Below are 20472 nucleotides of genomic sequence, written 5' to 3'. Positions count from 1 at the left end.
CCACCCCAATGCTTCCCATTCAAGAGACTCGACTGCTCTCTCCTGTTCATGCGGTTCTAAGACTTTGATGATCTTAGATACGTTTGATACGCCGAAAACTTTGTGAACTGCACTGAAGATATCAGCCTTCTCCGCTGGAAAGTGCTTTAACATGGGACATTCTTCTTTTTTGCACTTTTTCCTTTGATGCTTGCACGCAGAGCATGCAGGGCGATTACCGACTTCTACATTGTTGTCTTTGTCGTTGTTTTTATTATTGTCATCCTCGTTCGAGGTTGTATTGTTGTTGTTGCTGTTGTTATCATCATCATCCAGCATCCCTAACATCCATGTCGACCGGACCAAATAAGAAGTAAGAAATTAGGCGAAAATAAAAAAATAAAAAAAAAAAAGAAAAAGAAGAAGAAGAAGGGAAAATTCTTGAAACAAGCAAGAAAACCTTATGAAAGATTTCTCTATCCTACAACATAAGAAAAACAAAAAACGTTGGACGACTAACCTCTTTTTGATTAAAGTAATTTAGCGATGGAGTTGGGAAATCTGCTACTTTTTTGCCTTGAGGTGCATGCAGCAGAAGAAGAGAGATTTTCTTGGGATTTTGAAGAACGTTAAACTGAATTCGGGTGAAACTTAATCAACTAAAAAGACAAAGTTCTAATAGGAGTCCTTATTATTAGGGCTCCGTCCAAAGGTAATTCTGCACAGTAACTTTTTGAAGAGGGTTTGCCCAATCAAAAAACGAAATATTTTCAGGAGAGGAAAAGGAAATATGAGTCTAGCAAGATTAATCTTGCAAGGCATCCAAGACTGATATGGGCCATTTGGGTCGTTGTAGGGTAAGCCCAATTTTGGCCCAATATACCTACATTTATTTTATTTAGGCCTGTCCAAGGTCTATCATAATGGGCTTGGCACCATCAAAATGTCGGTTTCAACTAATCCTACTTTTATTTTTTGACCTTATCATTATGTTTTTTGGTGTAACAATTTCTTGTTGAAATAGTTCATATTTGTCTTTTATTGCATTAAATTGTAAGCCACTAACCAACAAATCAGAGTTGTCAGGACAGGGAATATAAATTTTGTCGTAATGTGCTTCGAATACCAACAGTTTAAGATAGAAAAAGCAGGACACACGAGGACGGAACTAGGAGATGGGGAGGGAGCCTTCGCCTTCGAAATTTTGAAAAGTTTTTTTTTATATATATTTTATACTATTTGTATCCCCAAAATTTTTAAAAAATTTTGTGCTGATTCGAGAGTTTATATGTATATGTATTTTGTCTCCTCAAATTAAAATTTCTGGTTCCGACACAGAAATGCGAGATTGTCCTTTTTTTTATCACCTTAATCAAAGTATGTTTTTAAATTTGGTTTAAATGTTTGAATGGGCTCTAATCTAATTTAGCCTTCTAACCACATGTGTTCAGATCTGGAAGGCAGCCTGAAAGTAATGGGTGACACCCTGAGACATCACTTTTAGGTCACTTCTTTTGGAATATTTTCTGCTTAGACAATCATACTAGGTTAGTAAATCAAGCAATCCTCTTTGCTTCTAATCCCTTCCCCAACACTTAACCAACCAACACCAGCACTACACCTACTTTGCTACATTTAGTCTGCCTCTGGCCTTCAACTCAAAGAAAAGAAAAAGTCTAGAAAGCAATCATTTTCTTGGTGGTATGCCTGAGTTTTTAAATGCCAACCTCTCCACTACAATTTTCTTTAAGATTTCATCAATACTTCCTTAATAGTTAAATAGTTTTCCTCGTAAAAGACAATCATTTACTATCATTGAAAGCACAGAGGAATCAGTTGCACATATATGTACCGGCTAGTTAGTCACTACAACAACTAGATTAGCGAATTCAGCTGATAAGAAGAGCACCAAGAATGACAACCGCAAGATTTATAAAGTGTGTAACAGTGGGAGATGGGGCTGTTGGAAAGACTTGCATGCTCATTTCCTATACGAGTAATACTTTTCCGACGGTACGATTTCCAGAATGATCATCTAGACCTAGCATTATTTGTGCTTTTCTTTTTATTTTTTTGACATTTTTGGTAAGCAGTAATATTAATCTCCATTTCTTCAACTGAATTATGCACTTCTTCTTCTTCTTTTTTCTTTTTCCTGTTGTGTTATGACAGGATTATGTTCCTACAGTTTTTGATAACTTCAGTGCCAATGTGGTGGTGGATGGTAGTACGGTGAACCTTGGCCTGTGGGATACTGCAGGTAAATTGTTCTTTCTCGTTAATGTGGTTTGCTGAGATTAATTGCATGGCAGTGTTGAAATAGATTGCACTATGCTTTTTTTTTTTTCTGTTTTTAAACAGAAACAGATGATTTTATAAACTCACAGTTGCAGCGCTTAATTATAGAATTACTTTGTACTTTTCTTGATTAAGGGCGAAGAAAACATATAGTACTGATCATAATTGAATGCTTATCTATCTATTGCTCTACACTTGAGAGATGATTATGGAAACAAGAAAAAGAAGCGACACTATATTCTTGAATCTATGCGTTGCAGGTCAAGAAGATTACAACAGGCTAAGGCCGTTAAGTTATAGAGGTGCCGATGTATTTCTGCTAGCTTTTTCCCTCATTAGCAAGGCCAGCTACGAGAATATATACAAAAAGGTTCTTAACTGTTCTTCTATTATAAGTTAAGCTTGCATTTGGATTAGGAAAGGAATTGATGCAAAAAAAATAAAATAAAATAAAATACTACCACAGCTTTGATATTACAAAATTTCAGTTGTTTCGAATCAGGTGTGTAAGTGTAAGGGTGGTGGAAGAGTAGTTGTGTGTTAATTAGAGTTTTATCCTCTCTAGGAGAGGCAAGAAATTAAGTCTATGATACTGACAATCCAACCAATACACCTGCAAGTGTATATAATCTTTTCGAATGAAAAAAAAAATATGTTAACAAAGTATAGTTACAATTAAACTCTCTTCGTTTGAATATACTCCTTCCTTTCTACCATTTTTTTCTTCACAACCCCAAAGTGAGCTACTCCATCCAGAGTGGCTGGGGATGCTTCCTTTCTCAAGTGAATTTTTTTTTTTTTTTTTTTTTTTTTTTATCAATCCTCATCTCCTACTCCTAGTTCTATTCTAACTCGTATTAAAAGAGATTCCAACCGAGGGAGAGGATCCACTAGCAATTTTATGGAGTTTGATTTCGAATTGACTTCTGATAACATAGAAAGTGAAATCTTGCACACTGGATTGGATATTGAAAATCTTGCTCTTTATATCTAACAGTGGATTCCAGAGTTAAGGCACTACTCGCCAACCATACCGATAGTGCTGGTGGGGACTAAACTCGGTAAGTTGTATAAAATAAAATATTAGTACGATTTTTTTTTTTTTCAATGCCACACCTATTTATACATGAAATTGATGTTTCATAAGGGAAAAAAAAATTTAAAGTCTATAATTTTTTTTCCCCTCCCCCTCTTATAGTATCTAGTTAATGGGCCTTATAGGCCCTCCATTGTACCAACAAAAAAAAAAAAAAAAAAAGATGTTTCATAAGGAAAAAAATTTAAGGGCCAAAGAAAACACACGTTTCTTTTTCATCCTTTCAAAGCTTGAATTAGTCTTTTTCATCCCCTTTTTGGCTGATGTGATCTTATTGGCCCCTAATTTTGAAGTGCAGACTTAAGAGAAGACAAGCAGTATTTGAGTGATCATCCAGGCGCCACACCTATTTCAACAACCCAAGTAAGCATCTGTGATTAGAATGCATTCTCATATTGATTTTTCCAATTTTTTTTTTGGCATAAAAACATCTTTCTTGACATAATTTTTATTTTTGCCAGGGTGAGGAATTAAAGAAATTGATTGGCGCTGTTGCTTATGTCGAGTGCAGTTCAAAAACTCAACAGGTAACTTGACATGATACCTTTACTGCCATATATACATTTCTTGATTGTATAATATAGCCTGAAATCCCCCTAGAAATAAAACTTATGATCAGGCTTTTCTTGCTCAGTTAGTACTTACGAAATTATTTCATACACTATTCTAAATGTTACTAGCAGTATATAATTATGGCAAGTATGCATGGAATAAAAGGGGTGCTCTACAATCTCAAGATTTTAGATATAACTATATTTTCCATTGAAAAACTCAATTACCTTTTCAAAAATTAGATTTTGTTCCCCACTGAAATAAATATTATGACAAGATTTTAACTTGCTCTTGATGGTTGTGGTGGCATTTTTGCAGAATGTGAAAGCTGTGTTCGATACTGCAATAAAGGCAGCCTTGCGCCCGCCTAAAGTGAAGAAAAAGCCGCAGAAGCGAATTAGGCCTTGCGCATTCCTCTAAATTTTGATCTGTTTCGCCAATTGAAGGCAGCTACTCATTAAAATTTCAAAATTTTTTTTTTGTAAGATATGGAAGGCCACTCCAGGTGCCTCCAGTTCTATTATTCAATATTCTTATCAGATATTGTAGTATTTGCTACAATGTTGAATGTATATGTACACCTTTTTCATCACATACAAGAAACTGTTAAAAGAGCTTCTCATAATACAATGGGTGCTAATTTCTGGAATTCAAACCATTCATTTTCATGTAGTCCTTAAATTGAAGCACAAAATTTGGAAATGTTAAGAAACATTTCGTTCTAGATAATGAGGAGAAACTAGAATTTATGATAGTTTGGATTGTAAGTTATTTGAGATATTTTTACTGTAGCACTTTTTGTGATGTGATGTATGTGAGATAAAAAGGAAATTGAGAAGATAAAAAGATGTATTAAAAATTGTAATGATGATGTAAGCAAATATATTTGGAAAAATAATCAGCTGTTCAAACATTATATTGGTAATAGAACGTAATATAGGCGTTGGACTCTAATCGCTCTCGTTGCAATATCATCAAACTCCTCCTTCTTTATTTAATTAAATCTGCAATGTAAAAGATAAGGGTGAAAAAACGTAAACATGGTTTGACTCTTAATTGCTATAGTTGCACTACACCATTTCCTCCCTTCCTCTGACCCCTTCTCACTCTAATTGACTCGTTTCAGCACTCTTTTCCACTTCTAACTCCTCCTTTAAAAGGCAAACTGAAGCCCCCGCGAAGATTATCGGTTCAATCTTCTTTTTTATTTTCAACTTCCTCTCAAGGTAGGTTTTTTTTTTTAAGAGCTCTCAAGGCAGTATTACCTACTTTTTTTTGTTTTATCAACTGATGAGTAATGATTGACATCTTTTTTTTTTCAAAAAAAAAAATTAGTTGTTGGCATTTTTTATTTTATGAGAAACTCCAAAGGTGAGAAGAGACATTAAGAGTCAAATCACAAATATCACCGCTTCAAATCATTTATCTTGTCTGTCCTGTCTTTATTTAATTAATAATAAGTGTATTGCGCTGCTGGACTTATCACCAATAGAATCCTATGAGTTATTAATTGCTGTACTTATCCACAATAAAATTCTAAGAAGCATTAATCAATACACTTAGAAGTTAAATAAGGATGGGACAGACAATACAGAGACGAAATCTGGAACCGACGATTTCAAGCGAAATATCACAGTAACGAGACTAATATTCTTACCAACTAATCTGGGGACAGATATTGGCAGGTTGATTGCACAAGCTTTGGTATTCCGTAATGTTGAAAGTCCACCAAACCCAATAGCGTGGTGCTTCCGTTTGGGCCTGTGATAGAGACAAGGTACCAGTTGCTGATGTCCAGTGTTGGAAATGGAATCCGCATCACAGTAACACATTTGACGTTTAAGTCGTGCAACCCACCGCCATTCAAGATTCAAATTACCAAGAAATGCATTAAATATATTTCGTGCACTAAAACAAAAATTATTTATCAAAATAAGGGAGTTCGAAAAATTCTACTACTAATTGGTCAGAGCTTGGTATCGATTCCAATTTCCAACAGATTGGGATGGTCTTTTGGTCGAGCATATTAATTTCTTGGGTAAACCACTGTTTTACATCCTTGTGGTTTCACGTCCTACCATACAATCCCATTATTATTTAATAACATTCACATAATATCTCCATAGTTTTATGTAAATTGAAAAATGGACATAGAGCACCTCTAGTTTTGGCAATTGATTCAAATGCGCTCCAGAATATGGAATATGGTAAAATATGGAATATAGATTTAACCCTCTTTTGGTTTCACATTTGACCGTATGATTACCCTGTAATTTTATGTAAAGTGATTAGGTTCTTGTAAAGTTTAATATTTAAGCAAAGACATGATTGGAAATTTAACCAATGCCATGGAGGTGCTTCTATTCATTTTCAATTTTATACAAACTATAGGGGTTAAATTGATGTTGTTAAACAATTGGAAAATTATGTGGCAAATTGCGAAATCAGAGGGGGATGAATGGTAATTTACCATAATGTATATGATTATATTGAGATGAAACATTTGTAGCACTGTAGAGTACACAATTTTCTTTCTAAAACGTTGAGGTCTAAAGTTAACGTATCAATGGCATTTGTTGTGTTCTGTTCCAAATTAAATATATATAACCATGTTTTAGCATGGCTAAAAGTTTAATATAATTATATATATATATATATATATATATATATATATATATATATATATTACAAAAACTCTAGAAAATACTAGCAATCAAAACTAGCTCTAAGTTTGGAGGGATACACTGCACTAGCTAATCGTGTAACAAAATGGAAAAGACTAAAACTAGCTAGTCCTGTATCGGAGAAGGAAAAGACTACACCAGCTATATTACTTCATAACAGATCTAATAGAAAAATCTTTAATTCTTCTGCATGGATAATCCAATGCCAACAACTTGAGTCTTGATTTATGTACAAGTGTTGAGGTCGGATTAGAAATCACTCCAGCATGGAGATGTTGTAATTTAAGCTTTGGCTCCAAAGTTTGATTAGTTTATACTTTCAGTTTACAGAGTAATATGGATTGAATAAAGATCATTACATCAAGCGATTTTTCTACTGGAATTTTTTACCACTACCATTTTATATTTTGGCACCACCTTGGAATATATATATATTTTTTAAATTAGAATTAACAAAAACAAAGTAAAAAAGTTGACTTCCTTTAATTCGGTCTATGGAAGAGGAAGAACTAACAAGGTAGCTTGCCTTGTGTTTCCAAATGTTTCATTAATCATGAACAGGATAATCCTCAGGATAAGTGCTCTGTAATTTTTGACTTCTTGTTCTTTGTTATTAGCACTTAAAAGCAGCTATGCTTCATTTCTCATTGGCTTTTTTCTAACGGTGCGCATTGATAAAACAGTTGACATGTTGTTGGCAGTGAATTACAATAGTATTAGTTTGTGCCTAAAAGTTTGTTAATCATCCCTTTTTAGACACATTTATTAATTAAGCATTTGCAAAGTTTTTTGAAACTGAATGAGGTGAATTCTTTAGGTGAAAAGCTTATAGTCAAGGAGAGTTAATGAACAAGAAGACAATTAGTATTTCACGAGGGTTAATTAATCTTTTATACATTAATTACAATGCATATATTATTGAGTTTGAATGAGTACTTCACGTATAAAATTTTAATTTTAAATTCAAATTGAGATTAGTTATTATAAGATCGATAATGTACGCACTCTAAGTATATAAAAGATTAATCCATTTCTTAATGGTGAATTGTTTAGTTCACAAATAGTGATTGAATGGATTTCGTCCTTATTAACATATGTTTTTATTTTTTGATATCGTGTATCCACACATTAGAAAGACTCCAATAAACCAAAAGTACTTATCCTAGGGACCCATAATCATGTCTTTGTTGAGAATCAGAATAATATGTCTGACCACCTAATGACTTATGTCTAATTCAATTCCTTAAACAGGATTAAGCTACTGAGTTCTTTATTATGTTGGGGGGCAATACCGCCGGGATTCATCGGGACACGTTAAATGCACAAAGATTCTTAATCACTTGGAATAGTACTATATGCTAAGAAACTCATTACCGATAATTAACGGCCAAAACCATTTTTTATTGACATGTTTGACATTCCCAGCTTTGTCAAGCAATCTTAGAGAATTCTTCAAATATTGACATTCCCATCATTCGGTTGTCATTTTCTGAATGAATGAATAAATATCTAATTAGAAGTGAATTATTTCTTTTCTTCAGTTTGTCAAAGAGAAACTATTTATAGTTGCTTAGGTGGTTTCTTTAACTCCTACCCAATTTCCCAGGATTAATATATTTTTTCCAGATGATAAAAGAGCAGATTATTGTTAAAAAATAAATAAAAAAATTTGCTGCTGGGTTTTGTCTTCAGTGCAGTTGAGTCACCGATCCCTCATTCTCTCCTGTCGCTCTTGGAAATTCTAGGGCAAAAAGAAAAAAGAAAAAACTTTTATCATTCTTTATTCTTTCTTTCTTTTTTTCAGGGTTTTTTTTATAAAAAAAAAAAAAAAAAAAATGAGTTCGTGGTCTTCATTATTTCAACAAAATTGCAGTTAGGCACTGAAGATGCATGTGCAATATTTTATTTGTGCATTGAAGCAAACACATGTAGTGTATTTACTGCATGCACGTTTGCATTTAGTGAATGCGGTTAGCGCATTTCTCGCTAAGACACACATACCCACCCATCTGATCTCCAATTGTATTAGAAAAAAGGAACATTCATTGTGATCATGTGCATGGTCAAATACTACTACTACTGCTACTTAGTAGTTAGTAGTGGTAACATAATTATAGATAGTTCCCCAACACTATCCTATTGGACATCTTCAATTATAGATACTTCTTCATTTTGTTCTATATTATTTTATTTATTCTTTTTTTTTTTGACCTTTTCACCCCTCCCGACATCCTTCCTACCCCCAACTGCTATATCCAAAATTCAAACCCTGAATTTGGGAGCAACATTTCATTAACTAGATGGAATGTAGAGAACTTCACATTTACTTTAGGTAATAATTTTTTCTTATGAGGGTTGAATAGATCTCCTCAATTTCTTCTTGATAAAAACTTGCCAAAAAATAGACTTGAAAGAACTAATTCCACTTTTGCACCCCCCAAACTCGTATCACTTTCTTACATTGTACCCTAAACTTTAATTTTGGACACCTTACACCCTAAACTCTCAAATTTATCCACATTTACATCAAATGAATGATAACTTTTAGCAAAATTAAAGGTATAGAAGACCTAACAAATCAATGATAATATGTCGAATATGGTCAAAAGGTGCCAAAATATCATAGCAAAAATAAAACAATACATTATCATTGCTTTACACAATCTTTTATCTCGTTTATTTTGCTAACAATATTAGTGATTGAGAGCATATAAATTAATGATAATGTGTTGAAAATGGTTTAAAAAAAACTAAGGGATTATAGTTAGAACAAAACAGTACATTATCATTAATTTTCACCATTTTTTCTCTCATTAATTTTGTGAATGTAATTATTAATTGAATTTAAATGGGGCAAACATGAGAGTATAGAGTTCAAAGTGTCTAAAATTAAGAGTTTATGGTGCAGAGTGTCTAAAATTGAAGTTTAGAATGTAAAGTGAAAAGTGATAGTATAAGTTTCAGTCTTAAAGTGCGAAGTGCCTTGGTTAGTCTGACCTGAAATCAGACCAATTGTTTATTGTTTGATCCTTTTGTTCTTCGATCCGATTGCCGGTTTGTTGTTGATAGCACTTACAATTTACTGCTAAACATAGAAAGACTCGCGCCAAGCAAGCTTACCGCTTCCAGAGAGGGACTTAAGTCCCTCCTCGGGACCCTCACCAACAGCGAAAAAAATCTAAGGGTTGTGCCATAGCATTCCCTTGATTTAGTTGGGTCTGTATACCCACTATCCCCTACAACAGCCTCTTTAGACTCCCCCTCCCCCTAGATTAGGATAGAGTAGGTTATACAAATGTATCGTTGCTGAAAAAAAAAAAAGAAAAAAAAGCAAGCTTACCGCTTCCGCCGCTCGCAAATTGATTGCGAAATTACCACTACTCCTACAAGCTGCTTTTGTTCTTGAGTTATTAAAAGTAATGGAGAGAAAATCAAAACTTCAATTAGCAGCCTCAAAGTTGTATAACTACGTACATACTTTTAATACACACGTTCATATTTACTGAGAGCCAAGACCACAATTTCAAAGAGAGTGACAGCCACTTCTGTAAGTGCAGATGAATAACGAATGAAATTGATAAAGTTCAAGTTATTTCATGATCTCCCTATTTCTCTTGGTAATCCTTAAATTTTCAATAGAGCAGAGGTAAATATTTTATTGCTCTTTGGGGAAATGTAAAGAATGAAAGAAATTTGAGAAAAGCTAGAGTGTGCAATGTAAAAGGTAAAGAGAGCTATAGACAATTTAGGGGGTGAACATGCGAGAAAAACTAATAAAATTGAAACAATTTAGATGATAAAATTTTGTTCGAATGGTTCTTTTATTATGTGCCTTAAACGCACATAATAAGCGGCGGATTCGGTACTTATCTTTTTCAATCATAAAAGGGCTTAATTTATGCTGCTAATGTCTTACAATTTAGAGGGTGAATGATAATTTTAGAGTTATCATAGTGGGCATACTCTTTTTTATTGGGGGGGTGGGGGGGTGGGGTGGTGTCTGATGAACAAAAAAAAATAATACATGTCTCAAATTAATTTGACAAAACGTCGAACTCTCGAACAGAACTAACAAAAAATTTTCCTCAATTAAGTTAAAGAGAAAGGGCTAATGAGGATTATATAAACTCTCTGCATCTCAACAAAGTACGTACCAAGACAAAGTTATTAGTACTAACTTTAATTAGCACTTTTTTGCACCAACTTTTAAGTCACTTCCAAAATTAAATGTCATGTATAAATAGTAACCAGTTAGTACATAGATGTGACATATTTGGTCCAGACAAATCGGTGGATACAGAAAAAGAAAGGATAATGTGAAGAGGAAAAAGGTGACATAAATACTTGGGTATGGCTGAAGAATTGAAGGGTCAATAAATTCACCACGTACGGCTACTACGGTTTGCAGCAGAAGATCGCTTTCACCGGCCATTCCCCACTACGATGATCGGATGATGAACGAAGAAAACGTGCACACGTTTGGCAGAAGAAGAAGACTGAAAGACTAGTGAGAGAGGAGTGAATGACGTCTTCAAACACAAAATCTAGTAATCTGCTGCTACAAAGAAAAAAGTACTAACCACTACCATATCAAGTATTGGCCGTGAGCCTCCTCAGTTCTGAGAGACTTCTGATGAGATAGTGCGTTTTTTGCACCTTCTCTGTGTAACTTCACTGTCTATATCTGAATTAGATGAGACACAAAGTGCAAATACTAACCCCAAAGAAGCCACTTTTCATCTCAATAATTTTCTCATGCTTCAGTAATTACAAATGTGTTGTAGCAGAAGACTCTGTGGCCAAGGAAACCAGGGAAAGTGAAAACCCACTTTTCTTTTCCCACTAGCTATCTGAAAGTACATTTTAGTTACTGAATATACCAAATTTTTTTAATTGAGAACTGAAAATTCAACATTTTTATTTACCACTTCTTGAAATTAATAACTGAAAAAAGGGGCAAGAACTGTTATCACGCCAAAAGATCGAGGATGGTATGGTGAAAAAGTTGACATGCGTCCACTAAAAAAACTTGACTGACTAGGATTTGTTGTTTTTTAACAAACATACTCCATAACTTCTTATGCATGTATGAGAAAAAAAAATTTCTTACATCATAAATACAAGTTTTGGATATATATTTTTTTTTCAAGAATATTTTTATTTTCATATGTATTACATCACAAAAACTGTTATAATAATATTATTTTCTTAAATAACCATTTAATCAAACAGATGAATTGTTGGGCATATTTGCATGAGCATATAAACTGACAGATGAGAATGTACGCGTTTGGACATAAAGTGTACAAAGGTATGATGAATCTTTTCCTCCTTGACATGGTGTTGCATTGTCTTATCGAAATTCAAGTTACTCGTCATGGCCAACATGAAAATGTCAAATCAAACCTTGAAAACCCTCAAAATCAAACATGATTTGGGCTGATATAAATATTGCGATAATGATTAATGAGTTGAAACTTACCCCCCAACCTGTTTAATCTAAATTAAACTGGGAGTCCCCCTGTTTGTGTGCATGCAATTGACATATGAGGAAGCTATTAACAACAGTGGCAGAGACAGAAGGTAAAACCACACACACACACAAATATAAAAAAAAAGAAAATGTTTTGCAATGAGAAGTGAGAAGAGTCGGGCAAATGGGGGGATTGAGGAAATAGCAGGTGCGTAGGAGTGTTTCGCGAATCGAGCCGATCGCGATCGGCAAAAGGGGGATTGAGGAAATAGCAGGTGCGTAGGGGTGTTTCGCGAATCGAGCCGATCGCGATCGGCAAAAGGGGGATTGAGGAAATAGCAGGTGCGTAGGGGTGTTTCGCGAATCGAGCCGCTCGCGAGCCGATGGCGAGCGGCTCGAATATGAGCTCGACTCGAGTTCGAGCTAATTAAGTCGGTCTCGAGCTCGAGCTCGAACTCAAAAACATTAAACTCGTTAGCTCGCGAGTTCAATTATATATTTTTTTTTATTTTTTATTTTTTATTTTAATAGTAAAATTACATATATATTCCTAATATTTTATTATTTGTTAAAAAAATTATTGTTTTATTCATTTTTAAAAATAAATAATTATTTTTTATTTTTTAAAAATAAAATAATTATAATTATTTTTTTATTTTTTAAGCTCGAGCTCGACTCGAATTTGAGTCGAGCTCGAGCTCGAGCTTGATATTTTGAACTCGTCGAGCTCGAGCTCGAGTTCGAGCTTCACAAAATTAACTCGAGCTCGGCTCGATTAGCCAAAACTCGACTCGAACTCGGCTCGTTTGCACCCCCGCATGAGAGTTGCGAGTTTGAGCTTTGCATGTCGGAATCGCACCGACACCACGTAGACCAAACCATTACTCGCTCTCCTTATTAACTCTCGCCCTCTGTCTCTCACTCTTCTCTTTGCATGGGAAGTTGAGTACGATCTACACACACACATAAACACAAGATATAGGGAGAGGGAGAGAGAGAGAGATAAATGTTTCATTGGACTTCGATTTCGGTTAGGTCTCAAAACCAAAACAACATTAAAGTAAACAAACGTCCTTCCAACTTTTTTTTTTCTTTGTTTCTGACTAAATTTGTCATCAAGAAGAAGAGTCCACTACTTTAATTTCCTTCAGTCAAAGCCATAGTTATGAAATTAATTTCAAGCCAAGACCTGAATAATCCGCGTTTAGATGGCTGGTTTTCAGGTCTGGTTATTTGGGATATCGATGCTGCTTCAATTGGAGTGAAAATGATTTAAAGATGTAAGCAAAAGAAACAAAAAGGGTCCAAACTCCATACTCGATCCATATGTTTGGACTTGATTAGTTTTACTTTGAAAAACGAATTTTGCATTTGTTACTATAGTTTACTTGGTACAAGATCAATAATTTGTAGGAGTAGCTTGCAATAAGTGCAATTACAATGTAGCCTATACCAGTTTCTAGTTTTTCCTTGCCAATCAGAAATATTTTAAATGCTACATTTCCACATGCTAATCAAGTTAATTATCTTTATAACTTAGGATGACTGAGGGGCTATATGTGCAACCATAGAAGTGTCATAGTGACGTATATGTGATAGGTTCTAACAAATTAATGCACGGAATAGAAAAACATTTGTCAAAGTTGCATGATTTTAATTAGTATTTATTCGACAATATTTTTTACTCCCGATCAACTAACTTGGTGTTTGGATTGGAATTTTCTATTAAAAAAATTATATTTTTTGTGAGTATATTTTTCAATCATTTTTTTATTTTATATACATCAGATAGTTACTATACATTTTTTTTACAAAAAAAAAAATCCAAAAAAATATCAATCCAAAGAGGACCGTTTGACCAAAAAAAAAGGAGGACCGGTTGCTTGTCGATGAGCTTTATTAGCGTAAATGAATGCAGCCATCTTGCACAAAAATAACTCATAGAGCATAATCAACTATTTTGAGCAATTAAACCACCTTGCTTGTCAATCAGTCATAAATCATACTCCCTCCGTCCCGTTTTGTTAGTCTTGGTTTTTTTTTTTCACACAGATTAAGAAAGTGTAATTAATTTGGTTGGAAACATAAATTTAGATTAATAATTTCCTAAAATACCCTTATGCTAAGATAGACTTTTCATTTATCTATGTATTGGAAAAGCTCAATGTATTCAATGTAGTGGGTTAGTATTTAATAACAATGTATTAATAACAAGATATTTAATAAGGGTATTTTAGACAATTTGAAAGATTACTACATTTCTTAATGGGAAAGTGGACTACAATTTGGGACAGACGAAAAAGGAAAACAAGACTAATAAAACGGGACGGAGGGAGTAATAGACGCAACGGATCTTTATTTAGGAGAAATAGCAATATAATAAAAAGTGGAACAGAGAGTGGCACAGAGTGGTGGGACAGAAGATCCGCTGCGGTAATAATGTCACTTGTCCCTCACTCCCTTCTGTACTTTTTTTTTCTTTTTTCTTTTTTTTATCCCTCCTTGCGTACCTTTCAAATGGTCCTTTATTTACTATTCTGTCATTACCTGTCCAAATTTACAGTGCGAAAGAGCTCACTTTCGAAAAAACAAAGACCCTTGTCTTGCATGCTAAGGGAAAATATTGTAAGTGCACATGTAACAGCAAAATTACAATATGTGGCACAAAATGTAAATGGCCACTGTTGGTGTTAGAACCATTTCCTGACACCATGTTACCCGTTGTCAAGCAGACCACTATGCAAGTACGGATTGTGTAGCAACCACTGAGCCATTGGCCACAAAAAGGAATCAAGTCTTTGTTTGGATTGTAAATGAAAGTTTGAATCTTATTTGCGTTGAAAAAATTTTAAATGAGGTGTCAGAGCATTCTTTTGATTTAATCGGATTCATAAGTTTGTTAGCGCCTTATACAATCTCTTTAAATTTTCTTTTTTTTTTTATAAAATATTATAGATTAGATTATACAAATATCATCGTTACAGGAAAAAAAAAGTACGAACTGTGTAGCTGCTGCACCAACCAAGTTGATGGTGATAACATAACCAATTCTTGTGACTTGTGAGTTCTGAGTGAGCCAATGACAAACCATCATATGTCAAAGTGTCAATGTGGTGAGACCATGGACCAATTTCAGTACCACTTCCCTTATTTCACCACCCCACATCATAGAATTCATCATTTTCTGATATTGGTGGTCAACTAAAGGAGACTAGTGAGGCCAAAGTCTGGTCCAGTGTCCAAAAAAATAATTTTATCAAATAGAACACAAAACTAATTTGAAACAGAACGCAGAACGAAAATCTGCAAAGATCTTGAAACATCAATTCGAATTTCACCCAATTGTTCAGCTATAACCATATAGCAGCCTGACAAGATGATTGCAAGCTAACTAGTTTTGCTCATTATATGAGGGCCTATTTTGCTAGTAAATTATGCCTTTAGTTAGTTGCATCCTTGTACAACTTCAAATTAAGAGTAATAAAATGTTTCCTGATGACGACAAAAGAAAGGAAATCAGAAACTTCAGGGCTACCAAAAGAATATAAGAGAAGTATAGTGTCACTAACTAATTAAAAGTCCTCACTAATAATTTACTAACAAAAGATAAAAATCCTCATTAGCGAGTCCTTAATTTCTCTTTCTGGTTACTTGCTAATTTTTTTTTAATGAACCTTCGAGTCAATCCAAAACTCTTCTTACTGTGCCCAAAAACACTACAAACTGGCAATTAATCTTTTCACCATTGCTTGAAAGTTGAGACAATCAAATTTTTCAACACAAACCTTTCTTGACTTTCAGAAACCCCAAGGCCAGTGCCGCTCCACATCGCACACCCCTTATTTATTCCTGCAACAGCCTGTTCCATTACAATAGAATATTAATCCCACACACACACACACACTAGAGTACTCATCTCTAAACCCTCTCAACCCTCTCCATTAATACCCTCCCTAAGAAAAGAAACAAAAAATAAAGAAAAAGAATCAATCCCTCCATAGAAAACTGGAAAATCTTGCAGATTCATCATAAAAATGCAACACTTATATTACAAACAGACAAAGTGATCAGAAGCAGAACCCCACAACAGCAGTACACCACACCCCATCTCCAATATTTTGCATTTAGATCTCCTCTCTGTCTGTCTACTCCGTCTCTGATGAAGAAGATTCCAATATAAGCCCAAGCATGTGCTTCTTCAATGTTCTCTTTGCTTCTCTTCCGGGGGCATTGGCCTTGTACTTTTGAGTAGTGAACAAGTATTTCGGTTTTAATGCAAAAATTCCACTAGTAAGGACTCCTCAGAACTCAGAAGTATGGGTCTTTTGTACTACACTCCATCCTCTTGATCACTTTATATTTAATTCGCTTTCTATTCTTGTTAATCATTTCCACAGGCGATTCCTGTTGTGGGTTTTGTCTTTTTTATATTTCTTTCTACTACATGATAGCATATTTTATTAGGGACATGGTTGGGAGGAAGGACTGTTTTTATTAATTGACAATCCATCCATGATGAAACTGAAAGGGAGGAGTAGGTGAGGATGGCTATAAGAAGAGACGTTATGTTTGCCTAGCCGTTTCATTCTTCTCTTCAGACACAAAGCCAACAAAAAGGAAGACTTGTCCTTTTTTCTCTTCTTCTGTTTGAATTCCTAGATAGTATACCAGTATAAGGTTTGTCCATTCAAGTGTGAGGAGGAATCCCACATAACAATTGACAGTTGTTCCCAGCTATCATCATGGCTTCATCAAATAGACACTGGCCTAGCATGTTTAAGTCCAAGCCTTGCAACTCTCAGCACCAATGGCAGCACGAGATCAATTCTTCTCTCATCTCTAACGGTTGCCAAAGAGCCCCCTCCTGTGCATCATCAGGTAGTAATTCCATTCAATCATTGAGCCACTTCCATTCACTGGTTTCCAATTTTTCTGACTTGAGATGTCTAAAACTGATTGTTATGTAGCTTTTTAACTTACAGTTGTTCTTTTCTGACTTGTCTGTTTCTAATTCTTGAGCTTAACATGAGAAAACGGCTAACAATTTATCCTGATTTATTTTCGACTATGATAGGGTCTGAAGAGAGGAGTCCTGAGCCAAAACCGAGATGGAATCCAAGGCCGGAGCAAATACGGATACTGGAAGCTATCTTCAACTCGGGAATGGTGAACCCTCCAAGGGATGAGATAAGGAAAATCAGAGCTCAATTGCAAGAATATGGACAAGTTGGAGATGCCAATGTCTTTTATTGGTTTCAGAACAGAAAATCAAGAAGCAAGCACAAGCAGCGCCATTTCCAAAGCACCACCAAGTCACAACCTCCACAAATCCCTCACATTACATCTACTCCTCCCGCAACCAAAACTACTTCTCTCTCATCATCTTCATCCTCTTCTGAAAGGTCTTCTCAAAATTCAGCAGACAAAACTCTCTCACTCGGTCCCAAGAACCTTTTGGATACATCAAGTTCTGCAACTGCTTCAGTTAACCAGCACTTTTTCCAATCCCACAGTGCTGAATTCTTGCCTGTACCCTTCTTTTTCCCAGTGCAACAGCCACCCTCTGCTGCAGAGTCAACACCTCCTGCTGCTTTTAGTCAAGGGTTTTGTTTCTCTGATGCACCGAGTCTTTCTCATCTGGCTGATAATACGATCCAAAACTCTTCTAGTCTCTTGCTCAGTGATTTGCTGCTGATGAACCATGTGCCCACCAAAAAGGTTCAGGATGAGAAGATTAAGCTGCAGCAACAGTTAAACTACACTGCTTTAACTACACCTCCAATTACTACTAGTCAAAGTATTTTTTCTCCCACAAGTGTAGCTGCCGTGTCAAGCATTGATCACGTTCATGGTATTTAAGTCTTGATCATCTTTTTTTTTTCTTTCAAATTTTCTCCTTTAATTGAGCATTATTTCCCTCACCTAAATCAAGCAGTATTTTCTTAGCTTAACCATTAATGGCATAGGCTACCACCTAGAAATTAATGAACCATCTGGTCTACTCACTTGTTTTCACAGATTTTCGTATGTCCCATATAATTCATAACTAGTTCTAGTTTTTTATTTTGAACATGGGAATCATATCATTGATCTGTACAAATTTAGAAGATGAATTCTGGAACAAGAATGAGAATAAATGTTTGTCCCTTATCATGCTAATGCAGAAGCAGTATGCACAAGTGGGGCATTTTCATGGAAGTGATTGATGGATACTGTTCGATCTACTTTTTCCTATTTATCATTCATTTGTTATATGCAGCATGTGGACATACTCGTCATGGTAAGAAAAACAGACAAGGATAGATTTGTCTCTTGCCCGACTTTTATGATCTTTGTCTCTAAGAACGTCTGCATGGATTGTTGACTACTGCATTGGCTCTTCATATCCCTGCGTGAATGATGAGCATGAAAAATACTAAATTATAAGTGTTTCTTCATTTTGCCTTTTTCTTTTTTGGTATTTTTTTTGGGGGGGGGGGGGGTGGTAAAAAGAGAGGTGCTGATTATTCAATGGGTGACGGTGCAGGTGTTGGTGAAACGGGCTCAGCTGATCCTACAAAATCAACCGTTTTTATCAACGATGTGGCGTTTGAGGTGACGAGTGCATTCTTTAACGTGAGAGAAGCATTTGGAGATGATGCAGTGCTGGTACACTCCTCTGGTCAACCTGTTTTGACCAATGAATGGGGTGTCACTCTCCAGCCTCTTCAGCATGGTGCATTCTACTACTTGATTCGCACGTCAACTTCCTCATCTCATGACACCACTATTGATTTGGTACTTAATTTACGAGTAGTATGCTTTCATTTTAGAAGCTTGCGTAATTTTTATTGATTTGATTTGAATGCTTTAATCCTACAACTCTCATCTGTTAGTACAATATTTTTGTACTCATGTTGCTATAATGTTCTTGTTCCCTATGATAACTTACCCTTTCGGGATTTTTTTTTTATTTTGGTGGGAATATTGCATTGCAGATTTATCCGACTCGTGGATGTTGAAGAGAGGGGATCAGCCATTCGTCACTTGCCTTGTTTTTGTTGCATCTCTATATCTCGCTCTCTGACTCTTCCGTAGCTAGCTAGGGCTCTCTAGTCTTTAGCTTTGAGTTTGTTGGACTTTTGTGTCATGGAAAGTTTCATTATGTGTTATAACGATCTCTAGACTGATTTACATAAGTATTTTGTTAGCTTGTTTAAAAAAAAAATTTCTTGTTCTTCTGACTCGTTATTGCCATTTGTGCAAACTAGATAGATAGATGCAATTAGCAAGCGTGTGCAATTCTTGTGGTTTTTGTAGTCTTCCAACGTCTGTGATATCATCATCTTCATAAATTATGCCAGTAAATTATGCCAGAATTCGTGTTGCTTTTTGCATAAGCAAAGCAAGGTGCTTCTAAGTTCTAACTTGCAAGCTAGAACAAAATCTCGCCTGTGCTTGAAATTAAGGAAATGTTGCCACATTTTGATAAACAAAGGACGCTATGGTCCATTGCCAAAAGTGTGTACTATTAAATGCTTGTACTTCTTTGTGGTTCTTAACTATCAAAGTGCTATTGATTGTTGAGGGATTTCAGAATTTTCTCATTCCATGTGGGTAAAATCTTGTAGATGAGCTTAAACCCCAAAAAAAAAAAAACTATAGATGAAAGGGTGCTATTTGTTTCCGAACATCAAAATTGAAAGAATTTTCGACTGGAGGTCTCAGAGGCTATTCCTTCCTGGTCTAAAATCATGTTCAAATTCTTGGCATATGGATTCCGCGTAAGATAAAAATTTGTTCACATGTTTTAGGTCTTTCCAAGGAACTGTCAAAACTTGATGATCAACTTCATGCTAATTATACGTGAATTGGTACAAGAGTTTGAGAAGAATCAATCCCTTTGTTCTTGGATCGGTAATTTTTGTTCATAAACAAACCCTTTTCTTTTCCTCACTGGGAGAGCATTTGCACGCAACCTACAACTATTTTGGACCTTCAAACTTCGGTAATCTAATTACCTTATATTTCAAAAAATTTTCAATACTCCCCGGAAAATTTTTTAGGGATACTATCGATTAGGGTTCAAGGTCTAAGCAAGCAAGCGGGCGTTAATTGAACGATCAACGAGATGGGATTCCCTCCAATCCCCGTTACGAACGTAAGCTTGATTGGCTATTTGCACTGAGCAATCTGCAGTGTGTTGTCAATCAAAACAAGAATTACCGCTTGGAATTATCTTCAAAGGCAGAATAAGTCCTCCACACTGCATCCTTACTGGTTGCCGTAGCCAATTGCTTGTAGAAATGTGAGTGCAGAATAAGTTCCATATCTGACGTTAGCTGCTCTGCAAAATTTGAAGTCCTCCCATGTTCATCTAAGTAGGGCATTAGGCATTCGTGTACCTCTAC

At 35.2% G+C, this 20472-nt stretch overlaps 2 protein-coding genes across 2 annotated transcripts; both read left to right on the top strand.

Moving 5' to 3' along the window:
- Window positions 1-1546: 1546 nt before the first annotated feature.
- LOC113731015 (rac-like GTP-binding protein RAC13) lies at window positions 1547-4580 on the top strand. The gene is made up of 7 exons (XM_027256048.2): window positions 1547-1992; window positions 2152-2239; window positions 2538-2647; window positions 3275-3338; window positions 3672-3736; window positions 3835-3900; window positions 4244-4580. The coding sequence occupies exons 1-7, from the start codon at window positions 1894-1896 to the stop codon at window positions 4343-4345; spliced, it is 594 nt and encodes a 197-aa protein (XP_027111849.1). The 5' UTR covers window positions 1547-1893; the 3' UTR covers window positions 4346-4580.
- Window positions 4581-16117: 11537 nt separating this feature from the next.
- Window positions 16118-19298, top strand: LOC113729072 (WUSCHEL-related homeobox 9-like). The gene is made up of 4 exons (XM_027253401.2): window positions 16118-16960; window positions 17157-17933; window positions 18609-18859; window positions 19060-19298. The coding sequence occupies exons 1-4, from the start codon at window positions 16825-16827 to the stop codon at window positions 19081-19083; spliced, it is 1188 nt and encodes a 395-aa protein (XP_027109202.1). The 5' UTR covers window positions 16118-16824; the 3' UTR covers window positions 19084-19298.
- The last annotated feature ends 1174 nt before the right edge of the window (window positions 19299-20472 follow it).

Source organism: Coffea arabica, chromosome 2e (genome assembly GCF_036785885.1).
Source record: "Coffea arabica cultivar ET-39 chromosome 2e, Coffea Arabica ET-39 HiFi, whole genome shotgun sequence".
Classification (NCBI taxonomy): domain Eukaryota; kingdom Viridiplantae; phylum Streptophyta; class Magnoliopsida; order Gentianales; family Rubiaceae; genus Coffea; species Coffea arabica.
The sequence above is the reverse complement of the archived record's forward strand: the minus strand, read 5'-3'. Positions and strand labels throughout refer to the sequence as shown.

Bases quoted from the DNA above. Each gene is read 5' to 3' on its own strand.
- LOC113729072 (XM_027253401.2), top strand. From the start codon at position 16,825: ATGGCTTCATCAAATAGACACTGGCCTAGCATGTTTAAGTCCAAGCCT. The intron at 16,961-17,156 runs GTAGTAATTCCA...CGACTATGATAG, and splicing joins CCCCTCCTGTGCATCATCAG to GGTCTGAAGAGAGGAGTCCT. The intron at 18,860-19,059 runs GTACTTAATTTA...ATTGCATTGCAG, and splicing joins ATGACACCACTATTGATTTG to ATTTATCCGACTCGTGGATG.
- LOC113731015 (XM_027256048.2), top strand. From the start codon at position 1,894: ATGACAACCGCAAGATTTATAAAGTGTGTAACAGTGGGAGATGGGGCT. The intron at 2,240-2,537 runs GTAAATTGTTCT...TATGCGTTGCAG, and splicing joins TGGCCTGTGGGATACTGCAG to GTCAAGAAGATTACAACAGG. The intron at 3,339-3,671 runs GTAAGTTGTATA...TTTGAAGTGCAG, and splicing joins GCTGGTGGGGACTAAACTCG to ACTTAAGAGAAGACAAGCAG.